Source organism: Trichosurus vulpecula, chromosome 8 (genome assembly GCF_011100635.1).
Source record: "Trichosurus vulpecula isolate mTriVul1 chromosome 8, mTriVul1.pri, whole genome shotgun sequence".
Taxonomy (NCBI): Eukaryota; Metazoa; Chordata; class Mammalia; order Diprotodontia; family Phalangeridae; genus Trichosurus; species Trichosurus vulpecula.
This window is the reverse complement of record NC_050580.1, coordinates 55,585,984-55,610,044: the sequence shown is the minus strand read 5'-3', so window position 1 is coordinate 55,610,044 and position 24,061 is coordinate 55,585,984. Positions and strand designations below refer to the sequence as shown.

The window sequence follows — 24,061 nt, the reverse complement described above, 5'->3', positions numbered from 1 at the left end:
CTGCTCCATTATCTTTGGCATTTGTGGGTTGAGAAATCTGGTAACTGCCCCAGTTCAGTGATTCTGGGCCCTGAGGCCTGCTCCACCTGGTCTACTCCCAGTATGGTGTGACCATCCAGGCTGTCTTGGGTTGGAGACTTGTTTCCCTCTGTTATTTTGTGGGTTCTATAGCTCTAGAATTTCTTTAGAGTCATTTTCACAGGTGTTTGGAGGGATTTGGGGGAGAGCTTAAGTGAGTCCCTGTTTTCAAGTCGCCATCTTAATATTTGTAACTCTTAACAACTTTATTACTATAAGAGCAATTAAAAGGAGTATATTTAGACAGAGGGTGTCGATATAAAGTGACTTTGATGGATGATACCCATCCCCCTACCAAAAAAAACCCCAAGAAAGACGAAGGGGTGGGAGATTGGATGGAGGTAAATTATCCCACATGAAAGAGGCATGAAAAAGCTATTATAATGGAGAGGAAGAGGGCGGGTCGGGGAGGGTAGAAGGCAAAGCTTAAATCTTACTCTCATCAAAATCATCTCAAAGAGGGAACAACGTATATAAAATTGGATATAGAAATCTATCTTACCCTGTAAGGAAGTAAAAGGGGATGGGGATAATAAAAAGGGGAGGAGAGATTGATAAAAGGGATGATACATTGGGGAAGGTGGTGATCAGAAGTAAAACTTATGAAGAGGGAAAGTATGGGCAGGGTAAGAGAGAAAGGGTAAGAGAGAATAGAGGGAAATGGTTACTTATCATAATTAGAAATTTGAATGGTATGAACTCAGCCATAGAAGGGAAACAGATAGCAGAATGTACTTAAAGCCAGAATCCTACAATATGTTGTTCACAAGAAACACATTTGAAGCAGAGAGATATGCAGAGGGTGAAGGTAAGGGGCTAGAGCAGAATCTATTATGCTTCAGCTGAAACAAAGAAAGCAGGGGTAGCAATCATGATCTCAGACAAAGCAAAAGCAAAAATATATCTAATTAAAAGAGATAAAGAAGGAAACTATATCTTGCTGAAAGGTACCATAGATAATGAAGTAATGTCAATACTAAACATGTATGCACCAAATGGTAAAGAATTTAAATTTTTGAAGGAGAAGTTGAATGAGTTATGGGAGGAAATAGATAATAAAACTAGACTAGTGGAGGACTTCAACTTTCCCCTCTCAGAACTAGATAAATCTAACCAAAAAATAAACAAGAAAGAAGTTAAGGAAGTGAATAAAATTCTGGAAAAAGTTAGGTATCATCATAGGTCTCTGGAGAAGATTGAATGGGAATATAAAAAAAATATACCTTTTTCTCAGCATTACATGGCACCTACACAAAAATTGACCATGTGTTAAGACACAAAAACCTAACAACTGAGTGCAGAAAAGCAGAAATAGTAAACGCATCCTTTTCAGATCATAATGCAATAAAAAATACATTCAATGATGGACAGTGAAAAGAGAGATGAAAAATTAATTGGAAATTAAATAACCTAATCCTAAAAAACAAGTGGGTCAAAGAACAAATCATAGAAACAATTGATAATTTCATTAAAGAAAATGACAATGAGATAACATACCAAAATTTATGGGATGCAGCCAAAGCAGTACTTAGGAGGAAATTTATATCTCTAGTTGCTTACATCAATAAAGTAGAGAAGAAGCAGATCAATGAATTGGGCATGCAACTAAAAAAAAAAACACTGAAAAAGAAATTTAAAATTCCCAATTAAACACCAAATTGGAAATCCTGAAGATCAAAGAAGAAATTACTAAGATTGAAAGTAAGAAAACCATTGGACTAATAAATAAAACTAGAAGCTGGTTTTATGAAAAAAAAAACCAATAAAATAAATAAACCATTGGTTAATTTGATTTAAAAAAGGAAGAAAACCAAATTACTAGTATCAAAAATGAAAGTGGTGAATTCATCACCAATGAATAGGAAATTAAGACAATTGTTAGGAGCTATTTTGCCCAATTATATCCCAATAAATATGACAATCTAAATGAGATGGATGAATACTTATAAAAATATAAATTAATGTATATGTATAAATATACAGTTAATATGTAAAAATATAAACCCAGATTAACAGAAGAAGAAATAAAATACTTAAATAACCCCATCTTAGAAAAAGAAATTAAACAAGCTATCAATGAACTTACTAAGAAAAAAATCCTCAGGACCAGATGGATTCCCAAGTGAATTCTACCAAATATTTAAAGAATAATTAATCCTAATACTATATGAACTATTTGGAAAAACAGATGAAGAAGGAGTCCTACCAAATTCCTTTTACAACAGAAATATGGTGCTGATACCCAAACCAGGAAGAACCAAAACAGAGAAAGAAAACTATAGACCAATTTCCCTAATGAATATTGATGCAAAAATTTTAAATAAAATACTAGGAAAGAGATTACAGCAATATATCACTATGACCAGGTGGGATTTGTACCAGGAATGCAGGGCTGGTTCAATATTAGGAAAACTGTTAGCATAATTGACCAAATCAGTAACAAAACCAACAGAAATCATGTGACTATCTCAAGATACAGAAAAAGCACCCATTCCTATTAAAAATACTAGAGGGCATAGGAGTAAATGGAGCTTTTAAATGGAAAGTAATATTTATCTAAAACCATTAGCAAGCATTATCTGTAGTGGGGATAAGCCATACACATTCCCAATACAATCAGACCTGAAGCAAGGATGCCCATTATCAACTCTGTTATTTGATATTGTACTAGAAATGTTAGCTATAGCAATAAAAGAAGAAAAAGAAATTAAATTAGAATAGTTAATGAGGAAACAAAAATATCACATTGCAGATGATATGATGTTATGCTGAGAAATCATAGAGAATCAAGTAAAAAACAACTTGAAATTATTAACAACTTTAGCAAAGTTGTAGGATTCAAAATAAACCCTCAATAAATCATCAGCATTTCGAAATGTTACCAACAAAATCCAGTAGCAAGAGATAGAAAGAGAAATTCCATTTAAAATAATTGTGGACAATATAAAATACTTGGGTGTCTACCTTCCAAGACAAACCCAGGAACTACATGAACACAACTATAAAACATTTTTCACACAAAGTCAGGTCTAAACAATTGGGAAAGTATTAATTGCTCATGGGTAGGACAAGCCAATATAATAAAAATGACAATTCTATCTAAATTAATCTATTTATTCAGTGTCATACCAATCAAACTATCAAAAATTATTTTATAGAGCTAGGAAAAATAGTAACATAATTCATCCAGAAGAACAAAAGTTCAAAGATATCAAGGGAATCAATAAAAAAATGTGAAAGACAGTGGTCTAGCCATACCAGATCTCAAACTGTATTATAAAGTGGTAATTATCAAAACAATCTGGTACTAGCTAAGAAAGAGAGTGGTGGATCAGTGGAATAGATTAGGTACAAATTATAGTAAAAGACCATAGTAATTTGGTATCCAAGCTTGTGGAACAAAAACTCATTATTTGACAAAAACTGCTGGGAAAACTGGAAAACAGTATGGCAGAAAGTAGGTATAGACCAGCATCTCACACCATATGCCAAAGTAAGGTCAAAATGGGTACATGATTTACACATAAAGGGTGATACCATCAGCAAATTAAGAGAGCGTGGAATAGTTTATCTGTCAGATTTATGGATAAAGGAAGAATTTAGGACCAAAGAACCTATAGAGAGCATTACAAAATGTAAAATAGATAATTTTGATTATATAAAATTAAAATTTTTTTGCACAAACAAAACCAATGCAACCAAAATTATAAGGAAAGCAGAAAAGGGGGAGGGGGGAAATTTTGCAACAAATATCTCTGATAAAGGCCTCATTTCTCAAATATATGGAGAACTCGTCAAATTTATAAAAATACAAGTCATCCCCAATTGACAAATGGTTAAAGTATATGAGTAGGCAGTTTTCAGAGAAAGAAATCAAAGAGATCTATAGCCATATAAAAAAATGCTCTAAATCACTATTGATTAGAGAAATGCAAATTAAAACAACTCTGAGGTACCACCTCACACCTATCAGAGAGGCTACTATGACAAAAAAGGAAAATATTAGATGGTGGAGGCGATATGGGAAAACTGGGACACTAATTCACTGTTGGTGGAGTTGTAAACTGATCAGCCATTCTGGAGAGCAATTTGGAACTATGCCCAAAGGGCTATAAAACTGCACGCTCTCTGATCCAGCAACACCACTGCTAGGTCTATATCCCAAAGATATCCAAAAAAGGGGAAAAGGATCTATTTGTACAAAAATATAGCAGCTCTTTTTGTGGTGGCTAAGAATTGGAAACCAAAGGGATGCTCGTCAGTTGGAGAATGGCTAAAAAGCTGTGGTATATGATTGTAATGGAATATTATTGTGCTGTAAGAAATGGCAAGCAGGATGATTTCAGAAAAACTTGGAAAGACTTATGTGAACTGATGAATAGTGAAGTGAACAGAACCAGGAGAACATTGCACAAGGTAACAGCAATATTGTTCAGTGAAGAATTGTGCATGACTTAGCAATTCTCAGCAATACAATGATCCAAGACAATCCCAAAGGACTAATGATGAAGCATACTATCCACCTCCAGAGAAAGAACTGATATTGATTGAATACAGTCTGAAGAATGCTATTTTTTACTTCCTTTCTTTCATTTTTTCTTTTGAGTCTTCTTATACAAAATGACTAATATGGAAATGTCTAATATAATTGCACATGTATAACCTATGTCTGATTGCTTACCATCTCAAGGAGGGGGGAGGGTAGGGAGGGACAGATAGAATTTGGAACTCAAAACTTTAAATAAAAATGTTAAAAAATAAAAAAAACACTTTAAATAAAACAAGTAAAAGAATCTTCCTAGGATTCCTCAGAGATTGTGGTGTTTCAAGATTCATGTATGTGCATGCGTGCGTGCGTGCATGTGTGTGTGTATATACACATACATACATAGATACACACTCACACACACCATTACTATGAGAAGAATGTAAAGGTTAACAATTGTAGATAAGTCCTTTTGTCAGACTTGAACTCAAATCTTTTGGCTCCAAATCCACTAAACCATAGTACCTCAAAAAAAAAAAAACCCAATACACATGGAAGGACAGCATGCTGTGAATCACTTGAATGAACAGTGGGTGAAAGGGGTGTATTTCCAGGAACATTCTTTCAGCTTGCACTTGTAGGTAAGGGCCATTGGAGAGTAGCTTCCCCGAATTCGAAGTATTCTGAAGGTCTGTCTTTCTAAAACAATAAGTCATGAGTCCCCTCACCCCATATATAACACAAAGATTATTCAGTTAGCTCAAAGCAGAAGCATTCACTGAAATGGCATAATAAGAAAAGTTGTAAACATCTCCCCTGTAATCCTGGGATACAGAATGAGCAAGTACAGAAATTATGCATGATGAAATCTATACTTGGAGAACATGTACACTTCGGATGTTTCAGGGCCCCTTGTGATGTGCTCTCATGATGACCCAAAATGTCCCTCTTCTTGGCTAGATACATTGCTCCACTGGGATTACTGGGTCTGCTTTCTTCTGGGCACATGGCTATAGACTCCAATGCATCCAGCCTCTGGCTTAAACCCTTGGCTCGGCCACTGCTATGCTCTTTCAGAAAGGAATGGAACCCTTATCCTACGGCCAAAAGGAAGCTTCCCCAGTTCTGTTCCCTTAGAGTATCTGAGCAACAGTGTCCCTGTTCCAGATGCAAACTCTTGATTTTTCTACTCTCTTCTCTCCCATTAAAAAAAATCCCAGTCTCCATTTTATCCAGGTAAAACAAGAGGGTTTAGAAAAAACATTGAAGTAATCTTTTAGGGGCATGGGGGGTAGGAGGAGATGGAAATACATAAGGAGAAGGTATGGTACAGTGGAAAGAAAACTGGATTTGGAGTCAGGATTTGGGTTCACATTTCAGCTCTGGTCTTTACTGTATGACCTTGAAAAAGTCATTTCAACTCTCTAAGCCTTAGTTTTCTCATCTGTAAAATGAGAGGCTTGGATTAGAAGATCCCTAGGGTCACTTTTAACAAAGGAACTAGATTATCCATACTATCACATCTGTCTCTAAATCTCTGTGATCCTCTGTGATTGCATGCCATGGAAAAACAGTATATCAGTATGGAGAAAAGCAAATTTAAATTTAAAATTTAAACTGAATAGTTGAAAGAGAAGGACGTAGATCACATCTGGGAAACTATGTAATACTATGTAATAAATATGTAATAAATCATCACAAGTTATTTTCTGACCAAAACCCCCATCTTTTTAACCTTTATGTTCTTCTGTATCTATATTCTTTGATATTCATGCCTGTTTGCCTTTTTATATAAATTTTACTATCACTTTATCTAGTTGAATTTAATTTCAATTTTAATTGAATCTTTTGTTTTATATCACTTTCATATCCAAGTATATCTTTCTCCCCACCTCTCCACATGAAGCCATTCCTTATAACAAAAAAATCAAAACAAGAAAGAAAAGTAGTATAGCAAAATGAACCAATATATTAATTGAGTTTGACAGTATATGTAGTGTAGTCGCCACATCTGTAAATAGGGGAAGAAGGTGAATTTTCTCCTGTCTTCTGTGAGCCAAGCTTAATCATTGAGTTCAGTTTCATTTTTTAATTCTTTCCATCATCATTTCTTAGTCATCGTGTATGTTGTTTTCTTGGTTTTACTTCGCCCTCTGTCAGTCTTCTCATGCTTCTCTGTGTTCTCTGTATTCATCATTTCTCACAATACCATAACATTCCATTAGAGAAAAATGAAAAGGCAGATAGAAAGAAGTCTAGGTGGGTCAATCACTGAGAGACTGCTTGTCGAATGGCTAGTTAGGATAAGACAAAGCATGGTGTGGGGCCAAAGAGATATAATAGGTTAGGTAAATTTGTACTTACTCGCTAAGGATGGCTCTGCCCTTGGATGGATTTCCAAAACTCAGTGGATTTACTCACCTGTGGCAGCCCTCAGTAAAGCCAGGGTTGAGATGTCTTGACTGATAAAATGAGTCATTACGAATTCATTTAGCCCTATTATGTCTTCAATATCAGGCTCTTTTCAGGTATACATGATACAAAAAATTTCTTCTAATTGATAGCTTTCCTTCCCATCCTAGTTGCATTTTGTCTTTGCAAAAGCTTTTCAGTTTCATGTAATTGAAATGGTCTGGCTTTCCTCCCCCTCTTTTTTGTTATTGTTTCTGTCCCTTATTTAGTTAAGAATTTTCCTTAAATCATAACTGAAACCTTCTGGAGCTGGTTCTCTTCTATTTTTTTTAATGGTGTGACCTTCAGTATTCAAGTTGTGTATCCATTTTGAACTTGTTCTGATGTATAATATATTTTTCAAAATCTGACTTCTGCCAAACTGCTTTCCAGTTTTCCTAGCAGTTCTTATCGAAGAGAGAACTCTTCTCCCACGTAATTTCTGTTTTTAGGTTTATCAATCACACTATTATTGAGTTCAGTTATTTCTTTTTTCTTCTTATCTAGTCTGTTCTACTGATTCCGCTTTTCTCTTTTTTCAACCAGCGCAGATTGGTAATGAGCACTTTATGGTATAATTTAAGGTCTAGAAATGTTGCTATCCCTCAAGTCTTACTTTTTTTTTCATTATTTCCCATGAGATTCTAGACCTTTTGTTCCTCCAAATGAATTTCATTATTATTTTGTCTAGCTCTAGAAAGCATTCTCTTGTTAATTGGAATAGAATTAAAGCAGTCAATTAACTTAAGTAGTATAATAATTTTTTCATTGAAGTATCTCGATCACAAAAATTTAATGTCCCTCTAATTATTTGTTTTTTTCTCCTGTTTACATTTGTTTGTGCCATTAATATGGTTTTCTCTTTACATATATTTAGGTTTTTAATTTCTTCTGTTTTCTGTAACTATGATGGATAACAGTGGAGAAATAAGCACTCTTTGTTTACTCCTGTATTTGTTAGAAAAGCCTCTAGTGTTTCCCTATTTCAAATTAATTTCTTCTTAATAATGTTATTTTTATTAAATATGGGATTTATTTTCTATAGAAAGACTTTCCCATATTCTTCAAAAATGGAACCCTAAAGCTTGGTGGGGAAAAAGAACCTGTACCCCGGCCCAAAAAATGGCCCATTGCCAACATCCTGGCACCAGGAGCTCAATACATTCCTGATTCTTTCATTACTGGTGGTCCTTTCGTTGAGGAAGATGGAGAACTCAACCGTCCAGAGGTGAGAAAGGTTGAATATATAACATCTGTTCAGTTTAAGATGAGCGGAGGGTGACCTGAACTCAGATGTCACTTTAGACATTTGCAAGTTAACTTCGGTGTATATCAGTCAGCTCCCTAAATATTTACATACTTACAGCTGGATCAAAATCACAGATCCATGATCTATCACCAAAACTTAAGATTTTTTTTTAAATGAAGGAGTTGGTAAATATAAAGGACAAATGTCTAAGTGTTTGAGCATAGAGCACAGACATGTCTTTTGCAATTTCTTTTCCCATCATCAATCTGGTGAAAAATCCATGCCGCAGTCACATGCCATATGTATTTTGTGCGGGATCACTTATACTCTGGACGACCCTGGATAGGGAGGTTGTTTCATGTGTGCCATGTGGTATTGGCATCTGTGGACTCAGGCCCCAAATTTTTCATTTTTAGGACAAAGAGTTCAGAAACCAAGCTGAAACTTCAAAGAAAAGAATCGTCTGGGACTTGGAAAGTCGCTGCTACCTTGACCCTCCAGCAGTTGCCAGGTAATGTATCTGGCTAAGAGACTGAGTTGGAGGTGAAGTAAATCTCTCTGCTAATTTGATTTAGCTCTCAGGCGATCATTAAGTGGTTTTGAGTTTTGTTTTGTTTTTTCTTCCTATCTCACAAAGTTCCTGGCCTTTTAGGGCAAGGCTAAATTGAGAGGAACGGGTTTAGTCTCAAAGCTCTGGGAAATGTTTATTGTGTATGTGTGTCTCAATAGATAACTCAAAGTTTTGCAAGACCAAATATCATTGTTTGGGGTATCGTCTTTGTTTCATCATCATTAGATGCAGGATATTCTTTTGGAACTCACTGTTTGTTTGTTGCTGTTTTCTTTTTCTTAATTTAAATTTTTTAATTCTTACTTTAAACACACACAAAGAGCAAATATATAGCAGAATGCAAAAGGGATTTTCTATGAAATCATAAATATCCATTCCATATCACATTTTTAAAGCATATTACAAATTCTACATGTTACTTTCAAAGCTGTTTTTTCTGTTCCTTTTTTTGTCCATTTAAAATTTTTTTCAATGGCCCTTTTTTGATATTGCTATCGTAAACCCTTTCCTGCCACCAATTATTGAGAAAAATAAAGAATTAAAAAAATATAACAATAAGCAAAGTCAAGCAAGATGAATCCACACAGTAACCATGTCCAAAAATGTATGTATGGTTTTTTTGGTACAAGGTACAGAAAGAGACATACATTTTTCGGCTGCTAGGTGGTGCAGTGGACAGAGCCCTAAGCCCGCAGTCAGGGAGACCTGAGTTCAGCTCCAGCCTTAGACACTTACAAGCTGTATGAAAACCTCAGGCAAATTACTTAACTCTGTTTGCCTCAGTGTCCTCAACTAGAACAGGAGGATGATAATAGCACCTACCTCCCAGAACTGTTGTGAGGATCAAACGAGATAACATTCTGTGAAGTGCTTGGCACAGTTCCTGGCTACTATGTAAATGCTAGCTATCATTCATTCATTCTTCATTCATTCATTCATTTCCTTGCATCCATCACCTTGCCATAGGTACCATAAAGAAAAACAACTTTGAAAGAAAGACGTGGTTGGAGCTCAAATCAACCTCGTGCTAAGGGGCAGAAAAAACTTGCTGATGCGATGCTAAATTTTAGTCAGTAATATTTAAAAGACCATGGAGCCCCAGAGAGGCATCAGAAGATTGGAGAAGGGCAAATAGTGTTTCAATTTTCAAAAAAGGGATGAGTATAGAGACTGCAAACTATAAGCCATTGAGCTTGACTTCAGTTCCTGGCAAAATTCCAGAATATCTATTTTTGGTCTGCTTGTACTAATGAGGATTCTTAAGTCCTTCAGAGGTTTTTTTCTTTATGATGTAAATTGTTGAGTAAATTGTTTCCCAAGTCTACTCACTTTGCTCTTCATCAATTCATGTTACCCAGGATTCTCTGAAATTGTCTGTTTGCTCATTTCTTATAGAACAATAATATTCCGTTATCTACATATTTCACAATTTGTTGAGCCATTCTCCACTTTTCTAAGAGGCAACCTAGGGTACTCCCTTAGATTCTAAATCTTTTCTCTTCCCTTCTCTTTCTCTTTTCTTCTGTATTCTTTTTTCTTTTCACTCTTCCCCCATCAGAATCAGAAAGTTGGTGTGGCTTACAGCTATTCCTTCTCAAGCATTATCCTCTTTCCTCTCAACTTTCTCCTCTTCCTTGTAGTATTTCTGTGCCAAACTCTTTGAGTATGTGTGTATTCAGCCCTCCTTTGTCTGTCTTAGATAACACTTGAGGTTCATCTCGTGACTACGTCTCCTCCATCCCTTCCTCCATGTTTGTGGATTTCCTCATGTACCCTGTCCATGAGAAATAGCTAGTTCCTTGCCCTGCTTCCTCCCTCCTTCCTCCCCCCAAGGCCTCTTTTTAAAAAATATAACTCCCTCAATACCTTATAAAGACATTAAAGTTCTCATGGTATATTTGTTTCTCCTCATCCGCCAGTGTGAATACAGATTTAGTGAGAAAGCCATTTCGGAAAGAGAGCCTAGAGAGGAATGAATCATTTACTACCAAGGCTTCCCTTTGACCTCAGTTTTACTAAAACTGGATTTATATATCTGTCTGTTTTTTGGCTTGTAGTTTTCAGAAACGAATTGCAGATTGCCGTTTCTGGCCGGTGGAAATAACAAGAGTTCCTATAGCTCCCGTGTCCAAAGGGAAATCTGGAAAAGGTGATAAGGTGTGTGTTCAAGTTAATAGGCTTACCTAAGAAATGTTTTTATATAAGACATGCCATAATGAGTTCATTATTCATTTAGTCCACTATTCTATCTGTAATTCTTATACCAAAGGACATTTTGAGAGAGAACATTTTTGTCCTTTCTGGCGTCAACTTCAAAAGAATAGGAATTTGCTGCTTTACCCTTGATAACTTAAATATATTTATCATCCATGTATTTGTCTTCCTTTTGAGTCTATTAATATTTTTTGTCTACACTCTTATTGGAGTAACATACTTCGTAAGTTTGCTATTATTACATTAAATATGACTTCTTTTTATTTTCTTAAATTTGCTTCTTTCAAATGCCAATGAGTTTTTTCTAGTTCTGGTGTTCTAGGATTTGATAAATAAGTTTTTGTTCACTTAATCCATAATGTTTATGATTTCATAGACCTGAATTATATCCCCTCTCAACAGCTCATCTTTCAAGAGTAGAAAATCCTAATTTTAAAAATCTGTTTTCAAATGACAGGCACCTACCCATTTCCTTGATCATCCCAAGTGATGTGAGAATTAGAACTTCATTTTCTGTTTATTAAGGCATTTTAAGCTTTGACAGCAAAGATATATTGGGAAAGAAGCAAGGGTTTTATTAATGCATTTGAATACTATAAGGCTTGTTCCTTCATAGCTTTCTCCTCCAAATTTCAACACAGTGTTCGGCATAGTAAAATCCAGTGTGTTTAAGATACCTAATTAGAAATGGGTAGAACTTCTGAGTGAGATATTTTTGTTTTTCTTGACGCTCTAGTGAAACTTGCCTATCTTAACTGTCAGTTGCAGGTTTGATTCTCTTTCCTGTCATTATGGAGCTGTGGGCTTTAGAACTGAGAGGTCCCTTAGAAATCATCTCATCTAAACTTCACTTCAGAGCTGAGGAGACTGAGGCCCAGACACCTCGAATGGCTTCTCAATGTCACACAGCTCGTAAGCAGTAGGGCTCTAATGGGAACCAACATGTGTCCTCTGGTTCTCAGGCCACTGCAGGAAGCTGGCCCTCTCATTAGAAAAGCTTGTTTGGTAGTCTCTTCCACTGTGCCTCATCCAAATACATTTTACCAGTGTTCTAAAAAAACATTCAGTAGCCTCCCCTTGTCTGTATATTTCTTGTTACCTCATGCTCCTAATCTCCCATCACCTATCCATTCATCCATATCATTCATTCTCAGTACAATAGCAGAATGCCTTTATCTTATACACAAAGAAGAGTCTCAGGATGACATTTCTTATATGCTTGTGCCCAATCTTCCTTATTTCAAATTCTAAAAAGGGACCCCTTCGTGTCCCCTTCCTTAGAAATTGCTTAGTTGTTTTTCTCTATTAAAGTAGTATAAAATTAGATGGAAACTCAATTTTTTTTTCAGTAAGAAAGGCTATTTTTTTAAAAAGAAATAAAAGCACTGCATAGTTTCCCAAGTATAATGTAATAGCCTGAAATTCCATATAAATTGAAGGAAGGTTAACCCGAGTTAGTCTGATCCAACAGATATTGTTTGTAGGAAAAGAATCTCTTCCTATTGATGTGAGTATGCTCTCTAAGGATCTCCTCCCTGTGACATCTTCCTTGAAGCTTTCTAATACTCAGTACACCCTCCTGTCCTGTACCTGTCCTGTCTTCACTAGCCTAATTAAAGGCTGTTATCTCTGGCTTATGATGAATGGCCAGCCCACTCTCTTTTCCAGTAATACATGCAGCATGTAAATCATCATAGGCAAAATTCTGCAACCGCCACTTCTTTCTCTGTTGCTGTTTGGGTCACCCTCATTTTTGATTCTCTGGAGATGGTGGTATTCCATGATTCATAGCCAAATACCGTCACCAAGAGAATGTTGGTGTTAAAAAGATAAATAATCTTGAGATTGTTGAAAGAATTACATAATTCCAAATGCAGTCCAACCTATACTTTTCCCTGCCATCTTATTCTAATCTCAGCTAATTGTCCATCTGCAGAGATTATCTGCAGCTAGCTGGTGCAGTGAATAGAATGCCAGGCCTAAAGTCAGGAAGACCTGAATTCAGATCTAGCCTCAGCTGTGTGACGCTGGGCAAGTCATTTAACGCTGTTTGCCTCAGTTTCCTCATCTGTAAAATGAGCTGGAGAAGGGAATAGCTAACCACTCCAGTATCTCTGCCAAGGAAAACCCAAATGGGGTCATGGAGAGCCAGACATGACTGAAATGACTAACAACAAGAGACTGATATGTACTGACAACACTAACTCAATGGATGACTCATCCAGTTATGTGTTGCGTTCTGTACAATAGGCATTCCTCATTCCACTTGGTTTTTTTTGACTGAATGATTTGCCTGATGTCTTTTGAGATGTTACAGAGCTCATTGAGGAAGAACTAAAGTATTTGGTGCTTTGATGCCATCACCAAGGTCAGCTATATGCAGAAGCTCATCTAGAAGGCTTCATCATCCATAGGAAAACCCTCTTCCACTTGGACTCTGTCTAGGACATTGCCATGATCACAGCAAACACCTTAGACGTTAATAAATTAGAACATTCAGAAGTGGGTATTGAGAGCAGTGAAGGGCCTAGAGGTTATGTCATACAAAGGTTGGTTGTAAGAACTGAGATGTTTAATTTGGAGAAAAGAAGACATAATATTGCTTCTCTTCAAGTATTTGATTGGATGTCATGTGGAAGAGGGAATAACAGATTTGTTTTCTTTTAGCTCCAGAAGGCAGAACCAAGCACAATGGGCCTGAGCTACAAAGAGTCAAAGTTCAGTTTGAATTAGAATTAGAATTAGTTCATTAAGAATTAGAACTGCCCACAAATATCCATAAGTGGACTAGGATGCCTTAGGATGTAGTGAGTACCCCCTCACTGGAGATCTTTTAATGGCTCAGTGACCACTTGTCAGGCATGACTGGACAGTTGGGATCATTTCCAACTCCAAAATTCTATGATTCTTTATGCCTTGATTGACAATGATCATTAAAGGTTTATGGAGGATGCCTTTCTCTACAACTCTCAGCTCCAGCCCCAGTTTTCTAGGCCATTCTCCCTTTGGTAATCACCATGGATTGGTGCACCAGGTCCATTTAACCAATTAACTTTAATTAGCTTTTACAAAAGGATATTTACTGCAAAGGTATAGCAAGAATTGAAATTAGGAGGCATTTCCCCCTCAGCACCTGGGGGCATATTCTCCCAATACCAGCTCAGTCCTTGGGGAGTGTGGGCTTAAATTTAAAGCAGTTTACACATAGCATTTACCCCCACCAAGTCAACTTCTAAATATAACAGGCCATCAGATGGATGAGCCTACCTCTCTGCTACTGCTGGGCTAGGTCAAGCAGGGTACTTCAGGGCCTTGGCTACTGCCTTACTCGTGTTTGACCTCCTGCAAATCCCAGCTTCCAGATCGGGGGAGAGTTACAGTCTTCCATCCTCTTTTCCCACTGAGAGCTCACAGCAGTCCTTGCTACCTCTTTTGAACATGGCCAAAAGTCAAAGGAATAAGAGTAATTTTGTTTGATAGATAGATTGGTTAGTACCTTTTGAATGTGACCCAATTCCAGCTCAACAACCAATCCATAATCTCCTCATGTTGTGGGTTAGCAGACTGAAATCAGTTACAGAGTGTGTATGTATTTTCTGAATCTGGGGACAGGACCCTGCCATTAGACATCACCACACATTTCGCAAAGCAGCCTTTTGAGCACTTCCACATAGCCTGACTGGCAGCAGGGAGAGCACACTACATGTGTCCTGATGATGGCGCTCCATTGACTGGGCTCCTTTTACACCCTCCACTTTGGGATGGCTGTAAGTGTTGGGAATTTTTTCCAACATTTGGACTAAATTTATCGCTTTGCAGCTTCTACCTGTGACTATTGGTTTTGCTCTCTGGGGCTGAACAGAAAAATCTTACTGCTTCTGCCATATAATATCTCCTTAAATACTTGAAAATGGCTGTCAGGTATTGGAAAGTCTATCTGCATGACAGATGGATGAACTATAAGCAATGAATGGGGAGAAGTTACAAAAAGGCAAATTCCTTCAATGCCTTGATAGCTTCTGAACCAAAAGATATTCAATGACATTGATTCATATGACTAATAGTTTCTCTCAATTTATTCCTTCAGAGTGATGATGATGGACAGGTTTTCTTTCATGGTGTGGCATATGTTAACGTGGTCCCTTTGTTGTACCCTGGTGTAAAGAGAATTCGGGGAGCTTTCCGTGTTTATCCCTACTTAGATGGTCAAGTATATGAGAAGGTAAGAAATAACTATATGATCTTTATCTTTTGTATTATTATTCATGAGGAAAGTACTTTGTAAACCTTAAAATGCTAAAGAAACATGAGTTATTATTAGATCAAAATTCTTAACTGTACTAGATACGATTCTCTGTTGAGAATCTGCAGAAAGATATAAATAAAAATAGCACAAGATGAGAGGTCACGGATGATTTGTGGTCAGCAAGGATGAACACCTTGATATATGGGAGCTGAGGTTATGACATGAAAAATTCAGGAATGTATATATGTGTATATATGTATATGTATTACTTTATCATGGAAAAATCATGTGATGCAGTGCAATTCAACAAGCATTTATTAAATGGTTGCTCTATGCCAGGTGCCACGTGAGGCCCTGGGGATACGACAAAAAGCCCAACTACCCCTGCCCTTGAGGACCTTTCATTCTACCAAGGGGAAACAGTATGTATACGACATACAGACAAGTAGCCCTCAGGCTGGAGAATTGGGCTATGTGTGAGGTAGTGAGAAAATAAGATGTGAAATTTCACAGGGAATATATATGTACAAATATATATCTATGTCTATTCATATCTATACTTAGAAATGTTTAAAAATCAAGAAATAGGAAAATAGGGAAGTGGAAAATTCTGCTGAGGCTGTGAGTCTGATTGCTCAGCCTCTGGGAAAGTTTACCCTGAAGCTTTTTGTTCTTTCTTCTGGTTCTGGTTTAAAGATTTGCTCAGTAAGGATAGGGTCACTGTGACCTGCTTTCCTTTACTGTAAAAGAATGGAGAGGGTCTCCCCCCGCCCATTCTATTCTCCTTCTTCAGATTTATAGATGTCACCTCAGTTGTAATCATTAACTAAGAGAATGGGAATTGGAGTTTCTGTGCCTTGATTTCCTGGTTCTTTGTCTAGTTTTTGGTGCTCAGATTGTAAGCCTGTCTCCCAGCCAATGGTGAGATGGGTCAGAGGTGGGTGGGAATTCTCTTGCGTTAGGTATAATTATTGGTGCTTTGCTTCTTGTACTGGGCCTCCCTTGCTAGATCTGTTCTGGTAGAGGATGCCCTAGTCTCATGAGAATTGAATAAAATTTTATTTCTGTTCCCACCCTGAGATGGCTCCTTATTAAAAATTAACTTTTTTTAGTTGGTGAGGGTTTTTCATCCCACACAGGCTGTTATGAAGATCTCGATCTATTTTTAAAGCCAATTCATCTTACATCTAAATTATCTTTATTTGGGTAGTGTTGCATTGGTCAGCTGAGTGGCCTCCAGGGGGTTCACCTCAAGACAATTAGGAGAAGGTGAAGGAAGTTAAAGCCTGGTTGTATTTCCCTCCTTAGACAAGTTAAACATGTAAATGTTGTAAGCACTGCATCAGTAGAATACATTTTTTTGATTCTATTTTCTATTGGTTTTTATTTAATAATAGAATAGAGATTCCAGAAAGTACAATAGAGGGGTAGCCAGAAGTGACCCAGAGATCCCTGAGGTTTGGGGCTGACAGGGATGTGTATGAAGGAACAGAGAATAGTGCCTTGCATATAAAAGATGCTTAATAAATGTGGAGAGAGAGAGAGCCAGAAGGGAGAAACAAAAGAGGATCACCTTTTAGTAATAGCAGATGTGCATAGTAAAGGTGGGAATGTGCCTCAGTTTCTTCGTCTGGCCTTTTTTGTTTGTTTAACCCTAACTTTCTTCGCATGTGACCTGTGGCAGAGAATACACCATTTGTGCTTGGGGAGATCTTTACTTGTCGCTCTGTTTGCTATTCTGTTTGATTAAATACCTTTTCTTTTTTAAGTAATGTGACCTTGGGCTGGCTGGTAAAAGTAAATTCAGTCCAGGCTATGGTTTTGAGTGGATACTGACCCACAGAGTGCCTTGAACCTGTAGTCCTTTTTCTAGAGACCCAAGGTGGCTGCATGTGGAGTCAGAGGAACTGACTTCAAGGCTCTGCTGGTGTAACTGTGGGCACGTCACTTAGCAGTCCAGGAAGCAGATTCCTCATCTGTGGAATTAGGAGCCTCCGAGGTTCTGTGATCCTGTGGTTCTGTGAACTAGGAAAACAACACGTGTAATAACTCTAGTAATACAAATAAAAATAACACAAAAGGGCAACCTAGCTCGGAATAAATGTAAAGACCAATGTTGATTCTCATGTTCAGATGTCTAGAGATGCTGAAATGTGTCAGACAAGGCCAATTACAATCCTGTGTTGGTTTTGCTTGACTATTTTTCTCTGTAGTACAAAGGAGGGTTATAGGAGAAGGAAATATAAGGATATGATTACTATATAAAAAACCTAAAAGCATTTTTAAAGAGGAAAATAGCTATTGTTCCAGACTAGCTGAGATCCTTACGGAAACAGGGGAACTGTTTAGTAATCAAGGTCATAGTTAGCTGTTTGATTCCCTAATATTGTAATTAACTAAAGGACTGAACCATGTAAAAAAATGACATACGAGTTTGTCTTTAGTTTGTTTCATTTTCCCTCTGATTCATTCTTTTTTTCAGACCAAGTGTTTGTTCAGCCTTTTCCGTGATGTTGGTCACCAAAACAAAGTGGGAAATGTTACAGGGGTCAATTCCCCACTGGCTAAACCAATCCTCACCAAGACCGCGAAGGAGGAAAAGCCACCCAAAGAGAAAGACACTGTAAGGAAGGTGTGGAGCTTAGAATGTATGCTGCATGGAAGGCCGAGTGTCTGGAGATGGTATTTGAGACTAGAGTGTCTTCTCCTCACAAGTATTCAATAAGCTTTCTTGAACTGATAGGATCACTCATGAGGTTGTGGAGAGGAGGCTGGCCTTGGGGTCAGGAGGGCCTTGGCCCAAGTCTGACCTCTGACACAGACCAGCTGTGAGTTGCTGAGTTCAAGTCTTTGCTGCTCTGCCGTGCTGGTGTAACTCCCAGACCTCAAGGGCTTGAGTGACTCTAACATTGTAAATTATAGACAGGTCACTGCTGATGTGTATATGCACCCGTGGAGTGAGTTTTCCCCTTTGGGATTCCCCAATACCTATTGAATCACAGGTCTAGACCCAAAACAAATTGACCACCACCACAGCAGCAATGAGGAAGTCGTAGTTTGTAGAATTGTCTGTATTGTTGTACTTGCTAATCCAGGGACACATGAAACTTTGTTGAGTTTTGTGCGCTTTCTTTCTTCTTTCTTTTTTTTTACAGACATCTAGTATAAAATCTCAGAGCTCAGACAACCCCCTGGAAAGTGAAGCTCCTCTGTACCAGAATCCAGAAGGACAGGTAATGGTGACTCAAAGGCGAGGTCAGACACATGCAGAAGGCCCAAGAGTCCCAAGCGTAGGTCCGGTGGAGTGGGAGTCCAACTAGTGCCTTGCCTTCTGAGTTTTGCATAAAAACCTATAAAGCTGAAAGGGCTATCCAGACAGCCCAGGAGTCCATAGGGGCCCATAGAAAGAAAGAGTGCATTTTGAGTGCAGGATGCTAGAGATACCGCAAGGCCCAACTTTTAAGTGTAAGCCACTATTGTATAGGAATCAATTTTTGAGGAAGAATCATTAAGCCTAAACAGAATTTTCTTTTAAATGTCTTTCTATTAATTTCTTACATTTTAGTTTCATTTTCATTTGAAATATATTTTGTACTTTGCATAATGAAATCCCAGGTGTTTTAAAAAAATTTTAATATAATATGGAATAAACTATTTTTCTTAAATCAGAAAAATGTTTAATCCTTCATTTCTTCCCAACAAAACAGAAAATTTAGAAATCAAATCAAATTAGAAGATATGTATAGCATATTTACTATATTCAGGGTGCTGTGGGAGATGCAAAGAAATATGTTTCATGGTTCTTCCCTTCAGCAACTTCAGTCTAGTAAGGGAGATAAGGAATAATACACGATATTCCAAGACAGACAGTGATAGTGAATGGCAGTGATGATAAGTGCTGTCATTTCAGAGAAAAATTAGCTTCCTGTGGGCTAGAGTGTCTGGGGAGTTTCATAAAGATGGAAGGACTTAATTTGGACCTTGTGGTTTGGGCAGGATTAAGACAGGAATAAAAGAAGGAAAGCAGCCTGGTCAGTGGAAGGAGCCCTGGATCTGGAGGGATGGTCCCTGGGTGGGGAATAGAGCCCGTGGCTCTGCCACTGTCTTACCTGTGTGACATTGGGCAAGTGATCACCTCTCTAGGCTTCATCGTCCTGTAAGTGAGTAGAGGGCTTGAAGTAGAGGGCCCTCCCAGGGCCCTTCCAGCTCCACAGCTATTATCCCGTGTTAGAGAGGTTGAGGACCATTTATTCTACCTCCCCCTTTTGTTTCTCTCCAGCTTGACCTGATGCTGAGCACTCAATAGGTGCTTAATATACTTGTTAACTTAAAAAAAACCTGAAACTTATACTTAAGCTCTTGACTACTGCCAAAAATTTTGTTAATAGAATGATTTAGAGAAAAGCAAAAAATGTCTTCACAGCAATACTTGGAAGCCGGAACATACCTCCTTCTGGAGATTGAACTGGAGAAAGCCTTAGTACCAAAGCGATTGCCAGAAGAGCTTGCCTCCCGGTATGTAAAAAGATTGACTTTATCTGTGTTGTGGAAATAGTGTAGCGCTATTTACAAGAAATCAGCCTTGACACTGGGGCCTCTGAATCTTATGTGCTAAGCAATAAAAGGAGAGATGGGAATGATGAATTCTCCTTTTGATTATGCTTTTGTCATTTTCCTATATAATAAAAAACAATGCTTAATTTACCAGATGATCTCTGTGTAGGTATGTCAGTCAGTAAATATTCATTAAGCACCTACTATGTGCCAGGCACTGTGCTAAGCTGTGGGGATGCAAAGAAAGCCAAAAGACAGTCCTCGCTCTCAGGAGGTTGCAGTCTAATGGAGGAGACAACTATATACAGACAAATTATAGACAGGATAAATTGGAGATAATAAGCATTAGAATTAAGAGAGACTGGGAAAGGCTTCTTGTAGGAGTTCTTGTAGGAGGTGGAATGTTAACAGCAACTTGACAAAAGCCAGGGAGGCCAGGAGATGGAGATGAGGTTGGGGAATTCCAGGGATGGTAGACATCCAGTGAATATTATCCAGTTGGCAGATCGAGTGTCTTGTATGAGAAGCCCCAAAGAGGCCATTGTCATTGGATCCCAGAGTCCATGGGGGAGGCGTAAGAGGGAAGAGGGGTGGTGTAAGGGGGAAGAAAGCTGAAAAAGCGTAGGGGTAGGGTGGGGTTGGAGTACCAGACTACAAGGGGCTTCGAATGCCAAACAGAAGATTTTTTATTTCATCCTAGAAATCATACGGAACCACTGGGGTTTACTGAGATGGGGAGGGGTTGACATGATCAGACCTAAGCTTTAGGAAGATCAATTGAATAGCTGAGTAGAGGCTAAACTAGAATGGGAGGAGGCATGTGAAAGAGACCGATCAACAGGTTATTGCAATAATCCAGGCACAAGGTGATGAAGGCTGCACCAGAGCAGCAAGATGGCTAAATAGAAAATCCTAATTCAGATCTTAATGTCATCAGTGAGTATACATGTCTGAATGGACATAGATAATGAATATATGCAGATAATAAAATATATTCTTATTAAAACAGTTGAGTTGACAACACAGTAAGCAACAGTATTCATAGTGTAAGTATAGACTCGCCGATTACGTTAAGATGAATTAGGATTTTCCAATTAAGGATCAATCACCAGCTCTCCTTTTTTTTTAAAAAAATGGTATTTTATTTTTTTCTAATTACATGTAAAGATAGTTTTCAATATTCACTTTTATAAGATTTTGAGTTCCAAACTTTTTTCTCCCTCTCTCCTTTCCCCCCTCCCTAAGACGTCAAGCAATCTGATATAGACTATACATGTACAATCATATTAAACATCGTTCCACATTAGCCATGTTGTGAAAGAAGAATCAGAACAAAAAGGAAAAGCCACGAGAAAGAAAAAAACAAACAACAAAAAAGAAAGTAGTCTGCTCTGATGTGCATTCGGACCCCGTGGTTCTTTCTCTGCATGAATCACTAGCCCTTCTTAAGCCCACTTGCCTCCCAGACAGGGTCTGTGGCTATAATTTGAGAACTAGAAAGCTAATTGTACAGATCGTCGTCTGAACTCTAAAACTTTCTCTAATTTTTTATTCATTACTTTAATTTCTCTTAGACCTTAATTATTATTTTAAGCTGTTACAAGACTTATGTTCTTAGTACTTTCTAAAAATCAGAAGTTGTTCCAGAAGACTGAAAATGATAAAAATAGCCTTAAACTTCCCTTGCAAATAACCATTTGTTCCCTTTGTGTCTTGTGAGTAATACAAACTTGCTTCTTTTATATTTTTTTTGCTACTTAGAATGGATAGCAAAGTGGTAAATTGTGTATGAACATATTTTTTCCACTTTATTTGGCCTTGATGGATGTCTTTTGTCTTAACTGTTTAGTTAATGTTTCAACATTTCACTGACACTTAGGGTTTAGATATTTGATATTTGAACAGACACGGTCAAGTCAAACTTGGGCCTTGTTGGGGTGTTGCAGTGCAGTGCAAAGAGAGCCCTGGATTTTGAGTCAGAAGCATCAAATTCATGTCCTGGTTCCACTACTTGTTTCCTCATCTTTGAAACTGGGAAAACGGCATTTGTATCAATATGTCACAGAGCTAATAGAGGGCTCAAATGAGGTTTTCTTGGGAGGCTCTTGGAGAGTAAACGGAAGCTCTGTCTTAATGCTTATGGCTTAAGCCGTCTGAGCTCTGTGGGGAGTATATTGTGCCAGAGAAGTGAGCCGGCCAGCACTACTCAGTCATTGAGGCTTCTAGGACAGGCCTCATAGATGGACTCTGAAGACGCTTTGGAGGTTTGTCACCAGAACAGCACTCACATATTGGTTAAGTTTTTCAGCCATGACAGTTCAAAAAACCATCTATTAAGGGAGGAATCTGCATTAGTGGAGGGTATACAAATAATGATAAAATCGTAAGTCCTTAAGGTAGCGAGAGGCAGTGTCATAGTGGATCGAAAGCTGGACTTGAGGTCCAGAGGACCTGCAATCAAGCCCTGCCGAGGCCCTCACATGGGCAGATAATTTAACTTCTTGGAACCACAGTCTCTCGTCTGTACAGTGGGAATAATCATGCCTTGTAGTACCTACAGCTAAGATAATGTACAGTGCAGACTCAGTCTCCAAAGTGCATATATGTGCTAATTGTCACCAGACTCTATCCGACTCTGAAGCAGTGGGCCTAGGATCTTATTATTGGCATTATCCCAGTGAAAAATGAGCAGCTAGAGAACTTTCCTGGGAGACGTTATTACTTGCAGTAATTTACCCCTTTATGCTACAGGAGAGAAGATGAAAAGTCTAGTTCCCCTAGTTCACGTCCCTGCTTTTATACGAACCCTGCTATCACATCATAGAAGGAGAGAGTGAGGGGCTGGAGCCCACAGAATGACAATAACCTGCATGTATCCAGCTCTTCAGGACTGGCATTGCTTCATTTGCTCCTTAGAGCAGCCTTATGGAGGAGCTTTGGAGGTCTTGTTATCTCCCTTTGAAGTGGCGGAAGCTCAGCAGCGCTCACTCTGTGGAAAGCACCATTCATGGCTCACTCATGGCCAGTGCCCAAGCCAAAGCTTTCCTGACCCTTGAATTCTTTCCACTGTCCCAGACTGAGGACTGGTGTGCGCCCGGTAGCTTAACCCCTGGCTCCTGACTTTTCTCAGGAGCTCCCAGCCCCACTCTGCGACATCTTGGACTCACTGAGGATGAGATAGCCCTTCCCCCCTCATTCCTGCTCTCGATTTTGATCCATCTCGGCTGCTTCAAGAACTGGCCTCATCAGCCTCTCCTTTCTCTCTTTTTCCTTCAATATCTTCATCCACGTTGATTTCTTCCTCATTTCCTGTGAACGTGCTCCTCCTGTCCTTAAAAAACCTTCCTTCACCTTGCACCAGCCTTGCAGTCAGGGAAATCTGCGTTTGAATCCTGCCTCAGACACTTGCTGGCTTTGTGACCCTGGGCAAGCCTCTGTGTCTTCATCATTAAAATGAGGGCACCAGCGGTACCTACATCACAAGTTGTTGAAGACCAAATGAGATAAAATATGTAAAGCATTTTGTAAACCTTAAAGTTTTATATACTTGTTTGCTATTATCTCCTCAAGCTATCATCCTCTTTTTTCCCATTCCCTGATAATTTGTTGTTCAGTCATTTTTCAGTCATGTCCAACTCTTTGTGGCCCCATTTGGAGTTTTCTCGGCAAAGACCCAGAAGGGGTTTGCCATTTCCTTTTCCAGCTCATTTTACAGATGAGGAAACTGAGGCAAACAGGGTCAAGTGACTTGCCCAGGATCACACAGCTACCAAGTGTCTGAGGTTGGATTTGAACTCAAGAAGATGAGTCTTCCTGACCTCAGGACCAGAGTTCTATCTACTGAGCCACCTGGCTACCCATTCACTGATAAACTATTAAATATAGCATACATTCCTCCAGGCATTGCCAGTTCCTTAGCTTCATTTTCCTCCTATCACCCATTCTGTCTTCACCCCTTGCAGTCTGGCTTCTGACCCTCCCACTCTACTGAAATTGCTTTCTCTAAGGTTCACGGGGAACGTTCAGTTGACAAAACTGACGACCTTTTTTCTTTCCTTACTTTTCTTGGCCTTTCTGCAGCATGCATCACCCCTTCCCATCTGTATTGTTTCCTCCCTGAGATGCTGTGACCCTGCTTTCTCCTAATTCTCCATCTACCCATCTGATTCCTCCTCCCTGGGCTCCCTCCCAGGCACTCTTTTGTTTCTGTGT

General features: G+C 38.4%; 1 protein-coding gene across 1 annotated transcript in view; it reads left to right on the top strand.

Moving 5' to 3' along the window:
- Window positions 1-24,061, top strand: part of CFAP70 (cilia and flagella associated protein 70) — an 85,671-nt gene that overhangs the window by 16,389 nt on the left and 45,221 nt on the right. Inside the window, exons 6-12 of the mRNA XM_036736508.1 lie at window positions 8,061-8,243; window positions 8,681-8,775; window positions 10,893-10,992; window positions 15,137-15,271; window positions 17,778-17,918; window positions 18,451-18,528; window positions 19,719-19,810. Of these exons, the coding sequence (XP_036592403.1) occupies window positions 8,061-8,243; window positions 8,681-8,775; window positions 10,893-10,992; window positions 15,137-15,271; window positions 17,778-17,918; window positions 18,451-18,528; window positions 19,719-19,810 (824 nt within the window). The remainder of the gene's footprint in view (window positions 1-8,060; window positions 8,244-8,680; window positions 8,776-10,892; window positions 10,993-15,136; window positions 15,272-17,777; window positions 17,919-18,450; window positions 18,529-19,718; window positions 19,811-24,061) is intronic.